This window comes from Crotalus tigris, unplaced genomic scaffold, assembly GCF_016545835.1.
Source record: "Crotalus tigris isolate CLP2741 ecotype Arizona unplaced genomic scaffold, ASM1654583v1 scf7180000024340.7048381, whole genome shotgun sequence".
NCBI lineage: Eukaryota > Metazoa > Chordata > Lepidosauria > Squamata > Viperidae > Crotalus > Crotalus tigris.
Window position 1 is genome coordinate 3,928,214 of NW_024100510.1, and position 16,746 is coordinate 3,944,959.

At 41.2% G+C, this 16,746-nt stretch overlaps 1 protein-coding gene across 5 annotated transcripts in view; it reads left to right on the forward strand.

Annotated features, from left to right (window-relative positions):
- The window catches only part of EVA1A (eva-1 homolog A, regulator of programmed cell death), a 79,979-nt gene that overhangs the window by 45,157 nt on the left and 18,076 nt on the right, over window positions 1–16,746 (forward strand). For 3 of the 5 annotated variants that reach the window (XM_039326318.1, XM_039326319.1, XM_039326320.1), the window contains 3 exons: window positions 6,080–6,162; window positions 15,962–16,082; window positions 16,161–16,294. In XM_039326318.1, the coding sequence (XP_039182252.1) occupies window positions 6,080–6,162; window positions 15,962–16,082; window positions 16,161–16,294 (338 nt within the window). Of the gene's footprint in view, window positions 1–6,079; window positions 6,163–10,053; window positions 10,224–15,961; window positions 16,083–16,160; window positions 16,295–16,746 lie in introns of all 5 variants that reach the window. The other 2 variants (XM_039326321.1, XM_039326322.1) reach the window with 2 other exon arrangements.

Sequence of the window (16,746 nt, forward strand, 5' to 3'; positions counted from 1 at the left end):
CACCCATCCACCAACGGTATGGCTGAACGCATGGTGCGCATCGCAAAGGACGCCTTGAAGAGACTCACCTACGGGGACTGGCATCACAGGTTGGCTGACTTTCTCCTTTCTTATCGCACCACACCGTCCACTTCTACAGGGAGAAGTCCAGCTGAACTTCGTTGGGGGCGCCAACTTACTACTAGACTTGACCGGTTGCATCCGGACAGACTGCCTTCATCTACCTCACATCCTAGGGCACCTAGACAACTACTTGTGGGTGCCCCGGTTTGGGCTCGCAATTACGGGCCTGGTCATACATGGGTCCCCGCTTCTGTGTCCAGGATCACAGGTCCTCTCTCCTACGAGGTTGCCCTGGACAACGGTCGTGTCCTGCGTCGGCACATCGACCAACTCCGCTCTAGGCGGGACTTTTCTGCTGAAACTCCTGGGTCTTTTCCAGGGGGGGAGGGGGACCCTTTGGAGCAAAGGGAAGGGCAAGAGCTACTGCCCATCGCCACTGAGGGAGCCACAAACGGCTCGTCCCAAGGTTCTGCAATTGCTCCGAAAAGGAAGTCTTGGAGCTTACCCACACAACAGGCACTCACGCCTACTCCAGCCAGGGAGTTACCCCGGGGGCATACTCACTTTCCACACACAGCACACAGCACTCCAGCAACGGAGGATACCCGGGGGCATCCCAACAAATCATTCCCCGCAAGAGAGCTGGCACACAATGCCCAAGGTTGGCCTGACCTTACCCCAAATCCTACAGGGGGTCAAACATACACAGAGCTAGTCGAGGAACCAAGTCCCGACTACAACACCCCTAGCACAAATCAGGGGACACCTGAGTTTTGGGAGAGTACAGAAACCCACACGAGCCCAAACACAGAATGGGGTTCAGGGAATAGACAGCCTCCTGACAGGTCTTGGACTGACCTAGGGGGTTCTACAGAGACGCCCAGCAGTGGCTATCACTTCAAGGGGCCTGAGGGTCTACAGCTAGGTAGGACAACCAGGTCACAAAGCAACAGAAGCCCTGGCCTGACGAGCCCGGTGGGCAAGCAAGCAGGCCAGGCATCGGGGCACAGTCCTTGGAAGACACCAGGGCACAGTAGAGAGAACAGGCTCATGCCTCCCTCCAGTCAGGGGACTTATGCCAGTAACCCAGAGCTAAGAAGGTCACAGAGAGCAAAGAAATCTCCTAAGTACCTAGAAGATTACATAACATTGTTGGCAAGACAGAAGCCAGTAAACAGTGGGAACACTGGGGAGCAAATTGTCGTGTAAAATAAATGTTGTATGTTGATAGTAGTTTTAGCCCGGGGGAAAGGGGTGTTATGTCCCGAGCCTTGCAAACGGCTCGGGCGTTTGCAGGCAGTCCCGGGCAGGTGCAAAGCTGCCCGGGACCAGACAGGCTGTCGCCAGCGCCGTGCGCATGCGCGGGTGCTGGCGCGGGAAAAGTAACCCATTTACCCGGGAGTTGCCTATATAAGAGGCTGTGAGGCGTTTGGGCTGAGCTGAAGCCATCTTCCTGTAAGCTGAACGCTGAATAAAAGAACCTGAGAACTCCAGCTGCTTCTCGTGTCTGTTTTCCCGCCAAGGACGCAACACTGACGTCTGTGAGAAGTTATGGGCAAAGAACATGAAAAACCTGGAGCAGTCACTGGCAGCACTTTTCCACAGTTCGGGAGAAAGAAAATTTGGTGTAATGCTTGTAGGCATTCATACCTGCCCATAAACTGTAGTTAGCAAAGCATCCAAGTGTACCATAATAAAAGACAATACCTGACAAAAGACGTATAGAAGCAGAAAAGTGTTCTGGTGAACAACTATTTCGTGACTTTGAAAAGTCATGGCATTGACCTAATTTTTCTTTCTTTCCCATAGATGCTTCAAAACTGGGCATTTCCCCATTATGAAATCAGCTTGCTAGTTGCACATTCAATAATACATTGTGTTATTTAAGACTGCTTCAGTGGCAGAATTTTTTTTTTTTTCCTGACAGCTCAGGGATAAAATTCTCCTCTCAACTCAAGCTCCCACATTCTCCCTCCTTGCTGTTGTTTTCTATTCAGTCTTCTTTCAATCAGGAATTTTATATTATTATAGGAATCGTGCCAGTTTCAAATATATTGTTAACAATCTCAAAATAATTGCCAGGATTTTATTTCCTATATATGTGTACATATGCCATTTGAAAGTATTGATTAAAATTGCTTTCTTATAACTTGTGCTATCACAACAAAAATCAAAAAGAAAAAGAGGCTGTACTTTACAAGTTCAAAATGGAACCAAGAAAGGTTAAGATTCTGCCCTATGCAGATAAAATCTGCCTGCCTGCCTGCCTGCCTGCCTGCCTGCCTGCCTGCCTGCCTGCCTGCCTATCTATCTATCTATCTATCTATCTATCTATCTATCTATCTATCTATCTATCTATCTATCTATCTATCTGAATTTAATCTGCATAGAGTAGAATCTTAATCTTTCTTGGTTCCATGGTAGATTCTTTGTTACACTGAAATGCAAGTTATCTTCTCCATATTTAAAGTTGCCACAATTATGTGAACAGCAAGTTAGGATTATTAATTATTAATCTAATAATAGATTAATGCCTGAGCATTATTAGTTTCCAAGCAGTTCAAAGAAAGTGTTCTGCTAAATTTCTGAAGATTTGGAGCAGACTGTCCTGTGCTTTAAGTGTTTACATGTCATACTGTATATAACTCAAACCATTGGAAATGTTCAGCTGTATTTCACACACTCATCCAATATGTGATATTTTTGTTAAATTCCCTGATGTATCCCAATGATAGTGTTTATTGTTTTTTTTCCCTGTCAGTCCTAGCATTAATATTCCAATGAGAATTCCAGTGAACTAATGAGGCATGATTTCCCTTTCCTGAATCTACGATAATGTGCACGCACATGAGAAAAAACACTTTATCGGCTCTTTGCACTTCATAGGGTAGGATTTTTCTGCAGTCTGTTAGAGAAATGTTCCACTATTTCTAGAAATTAGCCTTTATTATTCCAATACACTTACTATAATTTCTGTTTCAGCAAGAATTTGGTAACTTGTTAGGCTCTATATACCATCAGAAACTGTGCAAACATACTTTGTTCAGTGACTGGTTAGAATAAGGATATAGTACAGCAGTAATCCTTATCTCCCTATCTCAACAAGGAATTTATGGAAACAATATACAGTTTGCAGGATGTTTTATTCTTATAAAGAGCTCCGTAACAGTCAACAACTCTATCCACAACAGTGCCCTCTTTTTTCTTAGTAGGTAGGGAAAGATCTTTGTTAAATAATAATAACATGAACCAATTTTCTTCCTGTTAAAATTCTATTTAACACAATCTGCACTTCTATTATCCAATTTGTTAGAACAAGAAGTAGACAAAGATAAGAATATGCTATAAAGTTTTATGCCTACCAGAATTGGTATAATATATATTTATTTGCAGCTAATAAAACAGACATTATTACCCAGCAATAGCAATAGTGTAAATCACTTTTTTGGCCTAAGCTACTGTGTTTTATCTTTGTCTGGTTCGTTCTAATTTTTCCATGTACACATTAGACAGGAAGAAATCTGGATTTCCTGCAGAGTACACTAACAATATAAATTCTCTCACAGTGAATTCCAGCTTTCTATGGTTCTTAATTGCACAGATCATATGATTTTAGCACACATAATAAATATGGTTTTAATAGGTTTATTTTAAGGTTCAGACTTTGTGTATGGTGTATGGGGAAGATTTTTTTCTATTTCTGTTTCTATATTCCAGCAAAAGGGAAAATATTCCAAAAAAAAATATTTCTTTCCTTTTGTTTAACTTTTATTCCATTTGGAATCTAGGGCAGTGATGGTGAACCTTTTCGAGACCGAGTGCCCAATCCACAACCCAAAATCCATTTATTTATCGCAAAGTGCCAGGGCTGCATCAGCATTGTGGTGCCCTCGGGGGGGGGGGCAGGGAAGTGCCTCTGACTGCTGCCTCTGGCACACAAAAACCAGGGGTGCAAAAATGGCCGCTGCAGCACTGTGAGGTGCAGATACAAGGCACTGCATCACGCAAGAACGGGGTAGGGTTAGTGACTATCACACAGGCACTAGCCCCATTTCATTTGCAGTGTAAAATGCTTCCCCTTCCCTTTTCTTCCAGTCCAACAATGATTGGTGACCTCTGCTCTACCACCTCTATTCGAGCTTGCTAGTTGGCCTTCTTTGACCTTCGCCTTCTTTGTGCTGGGTGGGGCTCCTGCTCTGGGTGGCAGCGGCCTGATGGACCTGCTGCTGGCGGTGGTGCACGTGCCAACAGAGAGGGCTCTGAGTGCTACCTCTGGCATGCGTGCCATAGGTTCACCACCACTGATCTAGGGGAACTTAAAAGAGCTTAGGTCTGCCCTAGTTCTAGTCAAAGATTTTTCTGCAGGTAATTATCAATGACAAGCTCTATCTTCTTTTCTAAAAGTGAACTAGCTTAACCACCATTACTTATAAACTATGCCTTATGCAATCCCAGGGTTTGGTCCATAAACAAATGCCTAAATCCCAGAACAGAGCTCTTAGGAAGAACTTCCTTTGTTCTGGAGTAAAAAATATTAAATAATAAGTTTAAAATGAGAGTATAAGATTACTTCAAATTCCACTAATGTTTTAAAATAAAGGAAATTGGGAATATAAGATCAAGAAATTTCCAATCTGTAAAGATTTATTTCCATGGGTAAAGGAGACAACTGAGAAAATGTGCATGACCACATCACGCAAATGTGGTGACATTTATGAAGACATAAATATGTAATGGAGACATTTGTGCCATTACATCATTGTATGTTTCATCATTTTGATACTAGCATGGCTTGGTGGATGCCACAATTTTAGTCAATCTTGTGGCTAGGATGACTTTACAAGTGAGGTACATAGCACCACAATTTGCATTGGTCTTTCAAATCAACCCTGCTGGAGAGGATGTGTTTCAATAGATGTTCCTCCAATCACTTGATGGAGAGGCTACTGATGAAATTATGCCTAATGCATCTGTACAAGGGCTAGTGTTTCTGCCAAATTCCTCCTATTATGATAATTTTCTAAAACCAAAGCAAGAACATCTGAAAATCTGATAATCTGAAACACTAGGTCAGCCTAACCATTAATATAAAACTAGGATTGGAGATGCCTTGGTTTAAATTCCCATTTCCCATGATCATATGCCCCTATAACAGTGTTTCTCAATCTTGACAATTTTAAGGCATGTGGACTTCAACTCCCAGAATTCCACAGCCAGCATTCTGGGAGTTGAAGTCCACATGCCTTAAAATTGTCAAGGTTGAGAAACACTGCCCTAGAAGAAGCAGACATTACCAAACATGTAATATGTATTCTATTCCCAGAGCCACTTCTCTGGGAAGAAACGTCCAAGAGTAATGTCTGTTCTAGGCAGTCTCAAGCAAAATTGGCTTTTCTTCCCAGGTGCCATAGGAAATACTTGCTAGGTTGAAGAGAGCTCAGTACCATTCCTGGCTTGTTATACTTAATTGCTTTTTTTGTTGAAAGAGGAAAGATAGAAGAAATTATGTGAGCACACATAATACAAATGGAAAATTACCTACTCTATCATATATAATTTTTATTAAGATTTTTTATTATAATAGTAAAAATTTAACACAAATAGAGAAAAGGAGTAAAACATGCAAATAGAAAGAAATTAAAAAAGAGAAGAGAAAAATAAGAATATGATAAATAAAAAGAAAAGAAATAACTTCCAACCTTCACCACAAAAAGCATAAAGAAGTTTAGTAATTCTTCATCCCCTCTAAGGTTACAAACATCTTTTTTCCTCATATCCCATTTCTTATCTATAAACAAGTAAACAATCCTTGGCAGAAAGTTCAAAAAGGGTTGCCAGAAATAACAACATATTTTAGCTTTGATCAAATAAACCAACTTTATATTATTTCCTTTTACTTCTAACACTCTTAATCTTTAGTTCATTCAAATCTAGTAGGATATGATTCCTCTTCATTTCTTCCTTGTCCCATTGCATTGTTCTTCAATGTTTTAACAAGCCTCTTTTGTTAATCCAGTAGGAAAACATTATCCAAGTCATCTTTTTGGTCTCCCCAGAAGATAGTAATGATAACAGCAACTGCCAATCAGTTACACCAAGGTAAGATGGTCCCAGAATGTTTTGGGGACAGGATGTTTGAAATTTCAGTCTTCACTCTAAAGGCCCAGCTGTACTACTAAATCATTAGTAGCATTAAATCACATCTATGTGTTTCTTTTACTGTACTATAGACAGCTATTATTCTTGCCTCTCTCTTAAGCCGGATGCTCGTGTGGAGAAGATCAAGAAAGTAAGAACTTGATAGATTTCAATAAAGTATCTATGCCAACCTGGAATAACTTCAGAATCTTGGACATTATAAGACAAATTTCTAACTTCATTTAGGCAGTTAATTAAGGTAAAATCTATGAATGATTTGAAATGCTTTTTTCCAGGACTCTTGCCACTTACATTGAGAAGTTGCCATTGATGAGATGTTATCTATCTTAACTGTTTAAGTTTCCTTTCCTTTCTCAGCCTCCTCACAATCTCTTACAAAATGTATATGTCAACTCTACAACAAACCTGGCTGCAGCCATCTTTGTCATTCTAGGTTGCCACAAGAGGGGGAGGTGGAATGAGGTATTTTTGCTAGTCTAAATATGAATAGATCCCATGGAAACGAGGGTCATTCCCACACTGTAGTAGGGAAGGAAGGATGTCCTGCCAGAAAGCCTGCCAAGCAGTTCTATTGAAGAATATGATTTATGGCTAAATAGGAGGGTGGGAGCTATTACACTGAGTTACTCTGAACCTTTGGGAGGGATTTTAGATTTGGTTTCACTTTTCACCATGCCAACATCATGGATTCAATAAACATATTCTTTGAAGAAATCTTGTGCCTTGAAATTCTGATTTATTTGGTTCCATCAGTTGGAACCGTGACATTAAATCAAATCTAATATTCAGCAAGCTTGGAAGGATTGGAGAGACTTTAAGATTTCACCTGATATTTGCTTATACTTTCCTCTGGTTCATTAAAGCCAGAAATAAATGATGACAGAATTCTTTCTCAAGTGCATTTAGCTTTTTCCTGTAGAGTCCAATGCTGTCACATCCTGATGCCGATGGTTTTAATTAAGGCCAAATGTTCAACTAAACTAATCATAATCCATCCTGATACTGCTTGATGGATTGAGCAACAGGGTCAAATCTGCAATTATGGAGGGAAAAAGAGTTTTTGAATATATTAGAGATGTTTGGCAACAGTTTTAGGAGGATTAATAGAAAGCTATGTTAATGTCTTTCCAAGCAAGCTAATTTTTGTGTTTCAGAAATTGCTGAATTGTGTGTAGTAATATGTTGTATTTTCTGATAAAACTTTGCAAGCAACATTTCTGTTCCATGATGAAAAATGATGGGCTCAATATTTTTCTCATGATTGTCAGGAGACTTGTTTGTAAATGGTACAGTATATGCTGGAGATATATTCTCTGGGACACATTTTTAAGAGAATTTCTAATGTTTTATAGAAGAAACTTGAAATCTTCTTGCAGCAAACAAAGGCAAGCAGATTCCTCTGGGGGAGAAACCTGTGTTGGGGATTTCTGAATAGATGACTTTCTACCTGTCTTAAAGATCAAATTATCTGAAGTGCCCTCCCCCCTCCAAACTTCAAAGCAATAATTTGCTCATGCAAATGGGCATAAAAGCTAATGGCCTGATATAAGAAGAATGTTCAGCCTGTTTTTTCTTTCAAGCATGATATTGCTTTTCACGTTTTGGACATACCAGAGCATAGCAAATCTGTACACGGTGCTTTATTGCAACACACAACTTCCCCAACAATAGATAATTGCTCTCCACCTTTCTAGGAATTGCAGAGTGGTGTTAATATGTCTTCAATACTAAGCCCTTTAACATTTAGTTCAGGCAAAAGCCTATTAGTCTCTAAAATGGCGTACAATCTTTGCTTCCTTCTAATGTTCTTACACAAGTTGGAATGAAGTGTGGTTTCAGTGTGGCTTTCCTCTTCTAGTTGCTACTGAACTTCTGGAAAACTCCAAGGAAGACTTCCACCAGGATATACTGCTTACCATAAGTTGTGGTCCTCCTGGCAGTTGACTTGCTTGCTTGAAATAGCTGCCAGTCTCCAAATGTCATCTCCCTTCCCCATCTGCATGCTCTTTGCTGTCTCCTTTCCTCCTACACCCTTCTCCTCTCTGCCTTAGGTTTGCTTTTGTAAACTAAGAGCCTGGGTTGGGGTGAAGCTGCCTCTGGATTTCAGCACAGTGCTTGAAAATGTTACAGGCAATTAGAATATTGGCTTGCTTGTTTATGAGTAAAGAAATGAGTGGGTAAGTGAATGAGTGAGTGAGTAAGTGAATGAAGGTAGGAGTGTTTCTGCCTGGCTGCAGCTACCCTTCCCAAGCACAACCAGTAACCCCCAACTTCATTTCCCAACAGTTAACGAAAAAGCCCACTTGAATATGTGGATTCAGAGTATCATTAATGGCTTAGAGTGTTACAACCAGTTGGTCTTGTTTTCATTATCTTCCTTTCCCTGGGGTGACCTGCATTCATCAGATAAAAGTATACGTTTGCTATAACAAAGGCACCCTTCTTCAGTTGTGTCCCATTGGACTCACGGGAAGGACAGCTCAGCCTCCAGCCCTTTCATTTTCATTGGTTATTGGCATCCTTAATTTTTCATCTCCCCCCCCCCCTCTCTCTCTCTCTCTCTCTCTCTCTCTCTCTCTCTATATATTATATATATAATATATATATATATATATATATATATATTTGTTTTCTGAGGTTTTCGCGGGTATTTGTATGTAGGTCTTTGGTTGTTCGGGTTTTCTCCCGCGTAAAATTGGAAGTGTCTTGGCGACGTTTCGACGAAGTCCCATTCGTCATCTTCAGGCTGGTGTTTTCAGCTTCGTGCTTCGAGCAGCAATGTGTGGTCTTAGCTGTTTCTTCCTTTTAACTGCCAGTGGGGGTATGAACTGATTGGGTGGGAGCTTGGCTGTGTTCTGATTGGGTGGAGGTGTGTTCTGAATGGTTAGGGGCTTGGCTGTGCTCTGATTGGCTGGGGGAGTGTTCTGTTTGGTTGTGCTCAGGTTAGTCTGAGTTGCAGAGGGGTTTATTTTGGGCTGCTATAAAAACCAGCTGAGATGATGATGGGACTTCGTCGAAACGTCACCAACACTTCCAATTTTACGCGGGGAAAACTGAATAACCAAAGACATATATATATATATGTATATGTATATATATATATATATATATATATTATATATATCGCGATTAAAAAGGTTAAAAATATGAATATATAATATATATATATATATATATATATAATATATATATATAGAGAGAGAGAGAGAGAGAGAGAGCAGGATAAATATAAAAACAACTGTTTAATAAACTAACAACTGTTTGATAAACTTAGCTTTTGTTGACTAACTGCTGACATCGTCAGACTGGAATGCCGGAGGTTATATATAAGAGAGAGAGAAATAAAGCTATATCTACATTGACCTGCCTTATACATCTATTGGATTTGGGACAAAATATTGGGTCCTATGTATTTATAAATGAGGGCAAGAAGGAGGAAGGATTTTCCATTTTGCATGAACCAGAAGGAAAAAAATGCAAAATTTTTTTGGAGGTGGAGGTCACAGCAGGTGGAGGTCACAGCATACTAGCAAGGAAGGAAATTGTGGTTCTCATAAGTGGCAGCCAGCCAGAGGAAAGAGTTGAAGCTGCCAGAAAAGCCAAAAAAGAAGTCAGGTATGAGCTGAAAAAACAGAAATCATTTTTTTTTTTTTAGGAGAAGGGGATGTGATATTTTACAGAGAGTTACAGGATGTGCATTTTGCATATTTAATCCCATTCATTCAGTGAGGAGCAGAATCTCTTTAAAAATCTTCAAATGGTCCAAGGCAGCCTCATCAGAATTCTCTTTTCTCCGTATGTGTTGTCTTCCGTTTCCTTGGTATCCAACAGACCACAGAACTCTTGAACTGGAGGTGGTAGATCTGCACCACCATGCCTGTTTATAAGGTTTAGGCACATGCTTTTTGCTGCTGAGCAAGACTTTTTAATGATGAAGGCAATGATGAAAAGATGAAAAGAAAGAAAACCCAGAGTCCTCTGTTTTCAGGAGATTATGACTGGTAAGTTACCTTGGGAAACATTCTCGGGGAATTACAAAAACAAAAGGAGAGACGAATGTGCTTCTAAGGGACCAGGAATGGAATCCCAATTGATTAAAATCACAATTTACTTAAATCTGCTTGTATATCTGCTTGTATTATATCTGCTTGAATTCAACACTTTGTTTTACTGGAAGAGGTGTATTTCTTGCAGATAAGAAATGGCTGGGCACCCAGTGGCCCAGCCATTCATGGTCTGAATGCTGTAAGTGTGCTTAACAGGAGCTTCAGAAGGATGTACCCTGCAAACCTCAGCAGTGTGTTCAATAAATCTATTGGATGAGATGGATTTAGACTTAATCCAGTGGCTCAAGTCACAGGAACATGAATTCCAGAAAAAAATTCCAGAAATGATTTTTCTTGCCCTCATATTCTGTCTTTCTAGGAAAATATAACTGAAGTGTTTTTTCTTAATTTACCTAATAATAACAAAACAAAATGTTTACCGAATAGATTGCAGATCAACCCTAGCAAGACTGAGTTGCTATACAGCCTTCTAGATCCAGTGAGCCTCCATTTTTGGTTCTGGATAGGGTTGTGCCACCTCAAACAGAACTGATGCACAATGTAGGGGATCTCCTGGACTCATGATTCCTTTAAAGATGGCATTGAAATCAACAGGTGAATTGGAGCCTGTGAGATGTTTTATTTTATTGTTTGTAAGATCACTGGCCCTTATTTGAACTTGAGATATCATATCAATCTAATCAAATAACCCAAGTGGAGGCTTCTTAGACAGCTCTTTATTTGATCAAATAAGATGGCTGGGTGGCAGACAATCTGGAATGCTGGCAGAATTACATCCAGAAGTGCCACACCTTAGAAAGTTGGTAGCGTTGCATTATAAACTTTATTAGCCAATGAAAATCAGACAACAGAGCCATTACATCATAAGGAAGACATCAATCATTCTTGTACACTCCCTTATTCCCTACTTCAGTACATCCCATCCATGTACATGATTCTCATGCTTGCATAAGATTTCCCTGGTGCAAAAGCTGATTACAGAAGGCAAAAAAGTAACAGACTAAACAATTTCCCTTTCTTCCAATTACATACAGAACCCTTCATGTTGATTGTGTTTGCCTTCATCTGCTCTTATAGGCTTTAATCCTAATGTATGTTGATCTTTATTTTTGTATTGTGTTTTTAATTAGACACCCAGAGTTGTTACTAACTAACTAACTAACTAACTAACTAACTAACTAACTAACTAACTAACTAACTAACTAACTACAGCTGAGAAGTGGTTCTTCAGCCTCTTCCGCCAGCCTTCAGGACAATCCACAACCTCTGAAGCTGGACTGTTCTCTACTGTCAAGACATTACTATTAGGAATTATAATAACTTCTAAGTTTCAGTGGTCTTAGATGAAGATGCAGTTCTCTGGTTACTTGGTTTACATTAAGTAAACTAATCTCATTGGCAAATGAGCTTCTTGTTCTGCAGCAGTTTCCACTTTTTGGTTGACTGTCAGAAAAGGAAGAGTTATCTCCTATATGGATTTTGGAGAAAACCTCATAAATATAATAAAAACAATTTATCATAGACAAACAGATAAAGTAATAGTAAATGGAGATTTCACAGAGAACTTCAATATTAAAAAAGGCATACTTTTTTATTTCAAACAATACTTATAAAAATTGAGATTTTTTTTAATGAATACTGAAGGGAAATTACAAACTAAACAAGAACTGGAAGAACACGACATTGAGCTATCATGGTGGCCACACTTGCAAATGCAAATGAGATATGAGAAAGATGCCAAAATATCTGGTTTTTTATAAAGATCAGACAGTATTTCACCAGATACTACTGTCATCAGATGAAAAATTGATTAAGAAACTGTATAGTTTTTTGTTAAATTTAAAGATGGAAAATGAACAAGTTAAAGAAAGAATGATAACATGAGCAAAATATTTTGGGCACAGTTTAGAGTTAGAAAAATGGCAAAACCTGTGGGAAAGAAACAATAAAATAACAAGGGCAGCTACCCATAAAAATTATATAAAATGTTTTATATATGGTATCTGCCACCTGCAAGATTAGCAAAAATCTTTAAAAACATGTTTAGCGATCGTTGGAAATGTAGGCAAAACCGGGCATTTATTACCACCTTTGGTGGACATTCCTTAAAGCAGGAGTGTCAAACTCAATTTCACTGAGGGCCACATCAGGGTTGTGGTTGACTTTGAGGGGCCGGGTGGGCATGGTTCGGGTAGGCGTGGCCAGCTCAGCATTGCTTGTGTTGGGGGGCACCTGTGTGGTCCGGGCGGGGCTAGGGGATCCACTGTCTCCAGTGGAGAAAGGCAAGACTAGGGCGAGCTCCAAACTCTTGCCCACCAGGGGAGCCTCGCTATCCTTCTCAGGCCATACAGAGGACCCCAGATGGCAGCGCAGGCTGCCCGGAGCCATGGGCAGTGTAGGGCAAGTGCCCAGCCTGGTCCTCAAGCTCCCAGGGCACTGGGACCCCACAACCCAGCCCAGCCCAGCCCAGCCCAGCCCAGCCCTGCTGTCCCAAGGAGGTGCCCTGCTGTGCTTACCTCCTCCTCGAAGCTGCTGCCTCTCCTTGGCCAGGTTGCTCATGATGTGTGCGGGAGGGCAAAGTATGTGGGTTAGAGGGAGGCCCACTCCCACTCCATGTGAGGAAACCTGGCTTTGTAACTAAAGCATCTTCACCAATAGGATGGGAGACCACCAGGAGAAATCATGAGGAGGAGACATGGGGATGGCAAAAGGACAGCAAGGCTGTTGGTGTCCAAGTGCGCAGGTTCTGGGAAAGGTGAGCTGAGAGCCATGGAGCAGGAGGAAACGATAGGGAAGTGATCAAAATGGGAAACCTCTGCCTGGAGCCTCTAGCTGCTTAAAAAGAATGTGCGGAGCAGTGGCTTCCCTTCCCTCCATTGCCTCCATGCCAGGATTAACTCTACACCTGCTAAAAGGGCAGTTTTGCTTCTGACCCCCCCCCATGCCAGAAACTGCATGCCACCGCCGTTCACCTGCCATGTCCCCCTGACAGCCCTTGCAATCTCCTATCACACGCTGGAAGGCAGAAGCCCCGTGACCTAAAGGTCCCATTCTGTCTCCTCCATGCTCAGGAAGGGGTGAGGGGAGGGGAGAGATTGGCAGCATTACTGGTGGCCATGCCACCACCGGCCGTGGCTTTCCCACTCAGGGGCGGGGCAATCCCAGTGAAAGGGAAGTCTTGCAGGCTGTGAGACCAGGCCAGCGAGTGGGGCATGGAGGCACTAGTGCAGAGGAAGATGAGTGGCAAGAAGTGTCGCCAAAAAGAGCAGAGTCTGTGTGTGCACCTGCTACAAGCTCACCCGTCAGTCATGCTCTCCATGCCTCAGATCATCTGTAGAGCGCTGTGGTGAGCATGGCTGCTGTGGGCAAGGCAGGCATGCACACAGACTCCACGGTTTTCAGCGGTGCTTTGGTGCCTAGCCCAGCAAAGTAGAGCCGGGCGTGGCAAGATGAGGCCCGGCAAAGCAGAGCCAGATGAGGAGAGGCCCAGTAAAGTGGGCATGGCCGGGTGTGACAGGCGAGGCTGGGAGGGGGGAAATGAGGCCAGGAGGGCTGGGGCGGGGTGAGGCAAATGAGCTGCAGCTGCTCCTGCGCACCACCAGCCTCTGAGCACTCATTTCCTGTGCATGCGCTGGGAGGGTGCCCAGTTGGGTTGGTGTGGGCCAGGGCTGGGGCAGCGGGGGCCGGTCCCTTGCCATTTCTGGAACAGCTCCAAGGACCAAATTTGGGCCCTTGGCAGGCTGGATTCGGCCCGCAGGCCTTGTGTTTGACATGTCTGCCCTAAAGCAAAAAAAAAAAAAAATGTTCAAAAATACATATGTAGTTAAAGAAAATGTTAAGACAACATGTAGATTTTAAGCTGGAACTATTTCTTTTAGGTATAATCTCAGAAAACTATGATAAAGAATGTGTATATTTAATATTACAAGTGCTAACAACAGCGAGAATTACATTTCAACAGTATTGGAAAAATGAAGAAACACCAAATGAAGAAGACATAATTAAGAACATTCTGGACTGTGCAGAAATGGATAGACTTACATTGAAAATGAAAGGGAAAGAAGATACAGAATACTTTCAAACATGGGCCAATTTTTACAAATAGCTAGAAAAATGGAGTGGGGAGTAGGAATGGAAGTTGTATTATTATTAATGTTAAATATGTGTACCCAGACAATATGTTGTTTACTAAGCACTAAAGAGCTGTAATTATAAAAAGTCAATAAAATATTTAAAAAAAGTCTTTTTGACCTTCTTGTATCCTAAGAACCTCTGCTGAAAGAGCAGGAGAAAATATCAAAAATGATTTTATATAAGCATAGCAGACTTAAGCATAACCACCATTACCATCAAACATGTAGAAAGAGGCTGAATCTAGAAGTATCTTCATGCTCCATGTGCCTGTTTTACACTGGTTATAATCCTATTTTAAATAGGCTTTAGGCCTACTCCTGGAAAATAAATCACTCCAGCCAGAAATAATTCAACATTTAACCTTCGTTTTATTCATCATCACCTGCTTTCAAACAACTCTTGTTGCTCCTAATCTGTTGCTTTTCCAAAATTAGACAATGGAAATGAGGCCTATTGAACTGGATATCAGCTGCATAGTGAGGACACCAGACTCACACCTTCTGAGGGTCTCATGTCGTATAGAAGCTAAACAATATGGGTGACACAACACCACTTTCTGAGACTATCCTGCAATTATAGGAACAGTTATAGAATGGAGTTGCCTATCTTTACAAGATGACATAGAAACATCCCAGAGTTAATGAAATTCAGAGTCCATGAGAGATCATAGGTGGTGACATCTCTTGTGGTGGTGTCTCAGGAGGGAGAGGCTGCATGCCAGGGAGCAAAGAGGCTGCTGAACTTGGAAAGATTGGTAGGCAGGAGGACGGCAAAGACAGCTCCTCCCTAGCAGTTCACAGAATATATCCAGATAGTTGCTTTAGTCTGGCAAGATTTCTGTCTGTAGGTGAATCACAATAAATAACTACTTGGAAGTAACTCCATGTATTGTTCTTGGTTCTTGGGCCTGACATTTCCCATCATAGATAATGTAGTAAGTAACTAAGAATTACATTAAAAAGTGTGAACTTTTAAATCAGTGGTTCTCAACCTTTTTAATGCCGCGACTCCCAACCGATCGTAAGTCGAGGACTACTCAACCAGTCTTAAGTCGAGGACTACTCAACTGGTGCAGCACTGTTTGCAGAATGGGACTTTTGGCGGGCTCAGCAGGGCAGAGACAGCCTGGACAATTCCTATTGGCTTTTGAAAGCCAATAGAATTAGACTCTATTCAAGAGAGTCTATTCTATTGGCTTTCAAAAGCCAATAGAATAAAAGGGAGTAGCACAGCTAAGGAAAAGGGGAAAAAAAATGGCGGACTGCATTGTTTGGCAACCCCTGTGAAATGGTCGTTCGACCCCAAATGGGGTCCCGACCCACAGGTTGAGAACCACTGTTTTAAATCCACAATCAGTTTTGGTAGTAAGAAAACCACACCTGGTTAAAGAAGCATGGTCTGTAAAGGTATTCTGTAATAGGTAATTTATATTCCATGACAGAGTTGTTATTTCTGTTTTAATTAATTGGCCATATCTCCAGGTATCCTCAGCATATTTAAATAGAGTTAATTACCCTCTTTTGTTCATTACCTTTCAGAGCCAAGCAAATCCTCCACAAAATCCACAGTAGACGCCACATTGCCATCCTTCCAGCAAAATAACAATCAAGAATATTTAAAGACACCAAGTCAGACCTCCAAAGAACTTCATCTTTCTGCGTATGTGCCAAATGGTCACATATTTATTTAGCATTAATTTGTTTTTGTAATTAATAAGATCAATTTTGTTTTTATCAGGCCTGGCCCTCCTTTGAAATCAAACTCTACTTTATCAGCCTTTCCTGACCCTTCTGGTAATCTTCTGCAAAAACAGTATTTGGCAGATGAAGCATGCCAGATAGATACATTCAAACAACAGGACTCCTCACCAAGTAAGTAAAACTGCAGGAACACTCTAAAACAGTGGTTCTCAACCTTTCTAATGCCGCGACCCCATAATACAGTTCCCCATGTTGTGGTGACCCCCAACCACTTATACATCACCGGGTGCCAGGGGCATGGCCAAAGAAAAGGGGGAAAAAATGGCGGACAGCCTTGTTTGGTGACCCCCGTGAAATGGTCATTCGACCCCAAATGGGGTCCCGACCCACAGGTTGAGAACCACTGCTCTAAAAGAAATAGTGTGTGATTATTTTCGTAGTACTGTATAGGATGTTATTTATTATACATATGTTTGAGTCTGATATTTTTCTAGTTATATATATTAATAGCAGATGCAAATGCAAATGGTGATTTTGTTATTTTGTAGCCAGAATAACTATTGAGAAATTGGATAGTGATAATAACATGCTTTGCAGAAATTTATAGAAATTTACAGAAGGGA